The sequence below is a fragment of the Nelusetta ayraudi genome, unplaced genomic scaffold (assembly GCF_046127955.1).
Source record: "Nelusetta ayraudi isolate G7.1 ecotype Tasmania unplaced genomic scaffold, CSIRO-AGI_Nayr_v1 ptg000070l, whole genome shotgun sequence".
Lineage (NCBI taxonomy): Eukaryota > Metazoa > Chordata > Actinopteri > Tetraodontiformes > Monacanthidae > Nelusetta > Nelusetta ayraudi.
Genome location: NW_027466120.1, coordinates 2530035 through 2538113, shown reverse-complemented (window position 1 = coordinate 2538113; position 8079 = coordinate 2530035). Strand labels below are relative to the sequence as shown.

At 47.7% G+C, this 8079-nt stretch overlaps 1 protein-coding gene across 2 annotated transcripts; it reads right to left on the bottom strand.

The window, feature by feature from the left end:
• Positions 1–5688: 5688 nt before the first annotated feature.
• Positions 5689–7759, bottom strand: her9 (hairy-related 9). Of its 2 annotated transcripts, none has more exons than XM_076042065.1 (4): positions 7358–7759; positions 7052–7147; positions 6863–6950; positions 5689–6753 (listed from the first exon to the last, which is right to left on the bottom strand). In XM_076042065.1, exons 1-4 carry the CDS (start codon positions 7463–7465, stop codon positions 6179–6181), a joined length of 867 nt encoding a protein of 288 aa, XP_075898180.1. In that variant the 5' UTR covers positions 7466–7759; the 3' UTR covers positions 5689–6178. The 2 variants fall into 2 exon arrangements, with proteins under 2 accessions (XP_075898180.1, XP_075898181.1); XM_076042066.1 differs by having other exon boundaries at positions 5689–6750.
• Between the last annotated feature and the right edge of the window lie 320 nt (positions 7760–8079).

The window sequence follows — 8079 nt, the reverse complement described above, 5'->3', positions numbered from 1 at the left end:
TTATTGTGATTTGGTGTATTTTGGACAGACCAGCAACGCAGCAAATGCTTTTCTGTGCTAAAATCACGAGCCTCAACTCCTTCCACCTGAGTTGTTCCTCTTTAACACTCAGTCATGGGACTTTCACCTGTGTCCAATGAACCCGTTTCCCTGTGTGATGTGTGAAACAGGTGTTTATGGACATTTAACAACATGCCCAGCCTCGAGCTGCTCCTGCTTGTTAAAAACCAATTATGCCCAGCCGTGTCCTTAGCTGTCTGAAATTTGCATGTACGATTGTTCTTGTCGAGATGACAGAGTTATATTTGAGTTTTACCTGTTGTGTGTTGTCCAGCTACTTTATATGTCAATACAGCAGAGGAATCGTGCCTTCTTGCATCTCAAGTATTTACCTCTCAGACTGGCGGCGCTGAACGGTAAAGCGGAGCTAAAAAAGACCAACAGCTGTTAAAGTTGCAGGCAAAAAGGACTCCTAAATAGTCAAGAACACATATATAATCTGTCTCCATGTGGCTTCTTCATGGCCCACCTCAGGATCTGCAGGGATGAACTCTCACCCTGTTAAGAAGACTCTTTACTTTCTCTCATGGAATCTGCACCAGTTGCAGAGGCAATAATTCACGGGCCTCGTGCCTTGAAAACGGAGAAGCTGCTGAAAAGCCAAACCTGACCTCAGAAATACATCCCGCAGACGAGCGGCCAGGATCAACGGAGCCCGGGCGGCACCAGAACCCTGTGATATCCGATCAGTGTTGACACTTCCCGTTTACGTCTGCGCACCCAGGCCTCACCTCCTCCGTCTGCGCACACCCAACACCTCACAGCCAGCGCCGGGGATAAGTGCTCCCATGCTATAAATACCAAGATGGTAAGTGGGGCCAAGTTGGAGCAGCAGGAGAACAGCCAGCGTGGGCGTAACGTAACGAACAGCTGTTAATAAGGTGTCAAATGTGAGGCAAACCCTTGAAAATAAGGTTTTATAAGAAGGCAACCTGATCTCCAGCGACGGCTGAACATTGTGTGACTCAACAATTATTCACAACCACGTGCGTATACAGATAAATCATCTGGTCTTTCAGAGTTTCAACACATTTTTTTGAACTCTGTGCCAGTACACTCATCATCGTCTGCCCTGTCATGTCGGCCTCTCCCTGTATCTCTGGATGATCCTCAAGGAAGCAGGTGTGAGGAGGGCCCATGGCACACACTCAGAAACTCAATGTGTAATTCCACCCTGCGGCCGGGCCTTTCCTCTGAACACAACCTGTGGGCAAAACATTCTAAGCATTTCCTTCCTTCTGTCGCCGTTGCTGCAGCGTCTTCAGACTGACGCCACTGTCGTCTCTTTTTTTATTTCTTTTTTACACTGCTCAGAGTTTAGCTGACAGCTGTCAGCACTCAAACAAAAGAGACGCTTAAGGCTGCTCAAGATACAGAGAATCGCACTAAATTTAATGTGGCAGCATCACTGTGACATTGACGTGAGGCGAACACAGGCAGTTTCCCAAACTCTGCCGCGAGACAAAGACAGTTAATTGCAGTTGCTTTAAATTCAACTCAGTCAAAATATTGTTAGAGACAAAGGGCCAGATCCACAAAGCGATTGCCCGGCTTCTGCGCCAGAAAACCTGTGTAAATAGCGCCAAAAACGGTGATTCCGATCCACAGAGGGGAAGCAAACGTGGGCTGCGCCAGATTTCAATGTATTTCAATGAGTCATTACGCGCAAAATGACATCCCACTCTATGCAAATATGCCTCATTCAAACAGCGGCAGATCCAGAAGGAGTTTGCGCTCGTGTCCGCATGCAGTTTGACAGACGTTTCTTACTTCTGAGTGAAACTTTCCTCTCTGAAAAGCCTGAAATATATATATGGCTCCCGAAATCTTATATATAGATAGGCATAGACTACATGATATATGCCAATATTTTTGAAAAATACAAATGGTACTCAGGTGTTGGTGATTGTCTTGCTTCTATAATGACTAACGCGTCTTGCGTCTTGACTTTCTTTCCATTCTTTATGGCAGCAGTCTTGGTAAGATGGAGGAGGCATCGCAATGCCAGGCGTGGAGAGCACAGGAGAGCGTTTATCGCAGTAGAGGGGCAGCGAGGGCAGCCAGCTCACCATCTGAAAATGTTTGTTTTCTTTTCTGTGCATCCATGAACACAAACCAAACACATGCACTCACGAACAACCTCTGGCGCAAACCGCTCTCAGGTTGCCAGACCGCAACATTCGCACCTGTTTCAGGTGTCGCATATGTGGGCATGTTTGCGCCTGCATGTCATTAACGCAAAAACCTTTGTGGATACCCGCATCTGTGGCGCAGATTGCTGCCGCAATCTCGCCGCAAAACGCCCCGCATTTTACCGCTGCGCGCCCTTCTTTGAGGATCTGCCCCAAAATGTGTTAGGTGAGGCTCAAACAAAACAGTAGGTTTTGGTTTCATACGTGACTTCCTTCTTTCACTTCACCTCCAATGGAAACTGTTGACATGGAGGGAAAGGTGACATAATATTGTAGCTGTCACCCATTTCATTGTGTTTCCGTAGAAGACATAGCCAAAGGCTGGGAACCATGCGTGCATGCAAACTAGAGCTATGACAGAGATGGGGAAACTTTTGACTCGTTGGCCATAATGGGTTCTAAAATTTGACAGAGGGGCCTGTAGATACGTATGGGGGATGTGTAGAAAACATCATGTAGCTTTAATGTCAACTGAAAATGAACAAAAGCAAAGTTACCACAAAATGTCTTTGAAGTCCCACGGTGTGTAGCTCTTTATTGATAATAATAATAATAATAATAATAATAATAATAATAATAATAATAATAATAACAATAATAATAATACATTTTTATTTATAAGGCAACTTTCAAGGCACTCAAGGTCGCCGAACAACAGTTAAAAAACAATTTAATAAAAGTCAACATGATGACTCCTATAACACTGAAAAGATGGATGAAATACAGCTATTTTATGACTTATTATTAATATCATTTCTTGAAGTTCACCGGGCGATTAAAAAACTTATCGGGCCGCATATGGCCCCCCGGCCGTAGTTTGCCCATGCCTAAGACCTGCGGCCATATCAATGGCACTGGTGGAATTCGAGGAAGATGTGATGTGGCAATGACGAAGTTGGAAAAAAAAAAAAGAAGAAGAAGTTTGGCGGCAAGTTTGCCCGCGCGTTCTACCATTCAGTCGCTAATGAGAATGATAATTTGTGGCTCCGCCGGCGACCCCCACCTCCCCTCAATAGCCGCTGCTGCTCCCTGGGGACGTGACGGCGCACATCCCCGAGGGACATCCAGCCCTCTGAAGGAATCCCTTTCATCGGCCTCGCAGATTCCCGCCCGTTTCGTCTCAAACTACGACTAGAAGAAGAAGAAGAAGAAGAAGGATTAAATGCAATACTATTTTATTGAATTAATTTCCCTTCTCAGCTGATGACTGTATAGTAACGCAGCGTATGAGAGGAGGACTCACAGTGGACGCAAAGCGTTGAATTTCGCATGTATATATATATATATATATATATATATATATATATATATATATATATATATATATATATATATATATATATATATATATTTATATATATATATATATTTTCTTGGTAACTTGATCTATTCAAAAAAGTCTTCGGCTGTAATTGTCGGATTTATTCTAATTATCAAACCGCGCTACCATTTCAAAAATAGGGGCAGGCTGACGCGCGCGCGGGGGGGGGTGAAAACCGAACGAGAGTCGCCCACACGTCAGGACGTGCGTTTACACCGGACGCGCGCGCGCCAACAAGTGAGTGTGTGTGTGTGTGTGTGTGTGTGTGTGTGCCCGCCTCCTCACCTCCGCAGAAAACCGGCGCTGCCAGCGGGGATTTACTGACTGGCGCTCTGCCACGACCGCAGGCAGACTAGTTCGCTCGGTTCTCACGACCTCAGCCCCAGTAAGACATCTCTGAACTATTAAGGCAGACACGAAGGCTGCAGGGACGACCGCAGAAGCCACACAGGCTGCCAGCTGGTGTCTCAGTACTTTCTGCCTTCTTTCCTTTTTTCTTGTGCAGGAGGAAGTCGCCTCTAAAAAATAAAAAATAAAAAGTCGCTGGCAGCGCGGTTTCGCTGCAGCCCTGCACCGAAAAGTCGGTGTCATCCGCCGGGCACTGGAGCACTGGAGTCAGAGCGAGAACCACGAGCGAGCCGGTCGGTTGAACGATTCAATGAAAGATTAAAATCGGCAGTTGGGTTTTTGCTTTGTGTTTTGTTTTTCAAAAAAAGGGGTTTACGCTGCAGCGTGAAACTGTACGTCTGAGCATATCTGAACAAAATAAACTGCAATTTGCAAACTGTGACAAAGATTTCGATGTACTAAAAAAAAAACAACCTGTGGGTTTGAATGAGCTTGTTTTGTAGTGTTGTTTTTACGATGCATCATGCCACTTTATTGAAATGGGTTCGCGCAGAGCACCTGCAGCTGTGAAACGAGGCATCAAAGACGTGGAAGAAAGTCTTTCCCCATCCATCCATCCATCCATCCATCCAAATGCCCTTGATAAATGTAACCCAGAGAAAATATTTCCAGTTTGAGAGGCACTTTTTAAAACTCTGAGCCATGTATGTCGCGCGCACCAGTAGTCGGGAGTATTAAATGCCGAGAGGAGGGGGGGAAGAGGGGTGTCAGAGTCAGAGGGGGCGGTGGCGTTTAACGGGCTGTAACGTAACCCCGAGGCTGGGGGCCCGGTGGCTGCAGGCGGCTGACACATGGCCGGCACCACGCCGCCCGACACAGGAGCTCTGGGTGGATGGACCGCTCTCACAGGGGGGAGGTGCAGGAGGGGGAGGGGGAGGTGGAAGTGGGGGAGGGAGGTGGTGGAGTTTGCAGCAAGTGATAAGCAGCAGAGGCGGGAGATGAAGATGAAACAAATACACCGTCAGTGCGCAGGAATCCGAGGAGGGAGAAGAATCACTTGAGTTTATGAAAGTAATTTGATTAACAAAAATAAAAAATAAAAAAAAAAATAAAAAGTGAGATGTTCGAGGCTCATCCGCCCCACACGCAGCCCTCTTCACTTCCCCCAACACACACCCACACATACACACACACTTCCGTCGGGGTTGACGTCGAGGCAAGTTCCCTCGTTTTCTCCTTCATTGTGCTCCCAGGGCCGGACTGGGGAGTGGAATCGAACAATTGATGCACAAAGGGAAGCGAGGATCCTTCCATATTCTCCTTTCACTGAGGCAATCTGTTAGTGACATTAACCCTTGAGCGCATTTCCCAGGCTCGTGAATGGGGTTTGGAACTTGCTAACGCTCCCGCTGCATACTGGATAAGTCTCTTTTCAAACTTTTAATTACCTTTATCGCAAAAGAAAAAAAAAATACACCAACAGCAACGTCGTCATCCTCCACTGGAGCTTTCTTTCCAGCAGGAGAGATGTGAGGAGCTCCCGCCAAACAACCTAATAAATAAAAGTTTAAGAATGTCTTGGTTTTGTGTCGGTTGTTGTTGTTGTTGTTGTTGTTGTTGTTGTTGTTGTTGTTGTTGTTGAGTTTTCTGCGTTTTAAGTGTTCCTACATTTTGCCCTGACTGTCTGATATGAGCTCTCAATCTCGGTGCCACTTATGGAAAAATAAATAAAAATAGAACCAGAAGTATAGAATCAAGCTTGCCATGAGAAAAAAATATTTTTTAAAGTCTCCTTTATTTAAACAATGGACAATCGCCCAACTTCAGTTTTTTTCCTTTGTAACACAAAAACATTCAATAATATAAAACACAGCTTTGGTTTGACAATCAATAACAACTCTGTACAAAACTAAACCTTTTCATAAAAAGTACTTCATAACAAAACATGTCCTATAAATCTTCCATCTGCATGTTACAGCATTTATTTCCGAGCTCCAAATGTTGGATTCAGAAAATAAATCATAAAAAACACCATAATGCGCCACTTAAGGCAATACTCTGTTCCATAAAACGAAACAACGATGGTCGAGGGGTGGAGGAGAGTTTATCAAACGCTTTGAATTCCCTTCCCGTTGTGAAAAAGTTTTTTTTTTTGTTTGTTTTTGTTTTAAATCCCCGCAACAGTGGTAGGTGTGCTGTCAGTTTTGTGAGTCTGCAAAAGTCATGAAAGTCTCTTCTTCTTTTTCCTTTTACATGACTACCAAGGCCTCCAGACGGGCTCGCTGCTCTCCGGGCTGGTGCTGACTCCCACCGGGCTGACTGCCTTGGATCCCCCGGAGAAGGACGTCATGCCGTGGACTGGAGAAGCCGCAGGCGGCGCCGAGCTGCTGTGCACCGGGCTGGCGTTGAGCGCAACTGGCACCCCGGCGTTCGCGTACAGGGGGATGACCGGCGCGGTGGCCGAGGCAAAGGCCGGGTTGGGGATCAGGAAGGCGAACTGGCCGTCGCTGGCGGGCACCAGCTGGAAACCGCCGAAGACTTTGGGGGACAGCGGCTCGGCGGTGCCGAGCTTGGCGGCTCCGTTGACGGGCAGCGTGGACGGCAGCTGAACGTGCAGCGGCTGCGCCAGGTGCGCCTGCTGCGGGGCGGCCTGCTGCGGGTAGTTCATGGACATCATCTGGCCCATGCAGCCGGACAGGTGGCTGAGGAGCCTCGACCTCACCTCCGTGTTCACGCCTTCGGAGGTGGAGAGGAAGCGGGTCACCTCGTTCATGCACTCGTTGAAGCCGGCCCGGTATTTGCTGAGGACGCTGGCGTCCGCTGAGAGCGCTGCTGGCAGGAGAAATACAGACTGGTTAGAGACGGACGCTCGGATGGACAGCTCCTTTATCTGGTGGATGCTTTTTGCACGTTTGCAAGAAGAATATCCGTAAGAGCTTACCGCTCATCTGGACGCGCTGCAGGTTCCTCAAGTGCTTCACCGTCATCTCGAGGATGTCCGCTTTCTCCAGCTTGGAGTGTCGTGAGCTCTGTGTGTGGGGAAAGAAAATCGTTTATTAACGTTTGCACTGGAGAAACGTTTAGATTCAAATCATTCACGTTAGTGGAAGAGAGAAAAAAAAATACTTACGTCTTTTTTAAGTGCGTCCAGGATGAGAGTCTTGAGCTGCCCGAGGCTTTCGTTAATTCTCGCTCTCCGGCGTTTCTCCATGATGGGTTTGGAAGACTGAAAATGATAATAAGGAGGGAAAAAAGTTCGATGTGAATACTCAGCGATCACACAGACACACACACACTATAAGAAACTTCCCAACTGCCTTAAAAGGCTTAGTTGTCTCGAACCAACTAATAAAAAATAAATAAATAAATAAAACAAATAAAACAAATAAAAAAAAGTCAAAGATAAACAACAACAAAATCATATGTGGCTCCTTACTTTTCTATGCTCGCTGGCATTCTTAGGCTTGTCCGGAGTGTGAGATCCGTTTGCAGGGGCCCCGGCAATAGGGGATGCCGTCTGCTTTTCCATAGTGTCAGCTGGCATCGCTGAAACTGAGCTCTCCCAAAATAATAACAACAACAACAACAACAACAAAAGTAAATCCTCTTGAAAGTTGCGATAGATGAAAAAAAACAGATCGCCCCAGACTCTTTCAGGTCTCTTCACGCTGCGCCGCCGCGGAACATGAAAGAGATGCTCGTGCTGTGGCAGCGGTCACTTGGCCTGTGCGCTGTGCTGTCATCCACAGCGGCTGAACTGGTGGTAGAGACGCGTGTGCTCGCACCCTGCGTGCGTGCGTGTGCGAATGTGCGTGTGGTGACTGCGCGCCTGTGTCTGCCGCCCGCCACACGCCGCGCGGCCGCTTTTATAGGCAGCTCGCCTGCTCCCGGTTCGTGTGAATCCCTCTCTGCATTCTTTCCCACACTCGCCTCAGCCAATCGCAGCGAGGACTCACCCATTGGGCGCGGGGCGGACCGCTGATTGGACAACACCCCCGCGGGCCGTCAGTCACGCGCTGCTCAATCAGCCCTGCAGGGACAAACAACACACACACACACACACACACACACACACACACACACACACACACACACAGCGGAGCGAGCGGCGGTCGGTCGGCGGCGGTCGGCCCCGAGCCGTGGAGCAAGGCAGGCGGG

Excerpts from the sequence above, each read along its gene's own strand:
- her9 (XM_076042065.1), bottom strand. The coding sequence starts at position 7,465 with ATGCCAGCTGACACTATGGAAAAGCAGACGGCATCCCCTATTGCCGGG. Across the intron at positions 7,148-7,357 it reads ATGCCAGCGAGCATAGAAAA|TCTTCCAAACCCATCATGGA; the intron begins GTAAGGAGCCAC and ends TATCATTTTCAG. Across the intron at positions 6,754-6,862 it reads GCAGCGCGTCCAGATGAGCG|CAGCGCTCTCAGCGGACGCC; the intron begins GTAAGCTCTTAC and ends TTCTCCTGCCAG.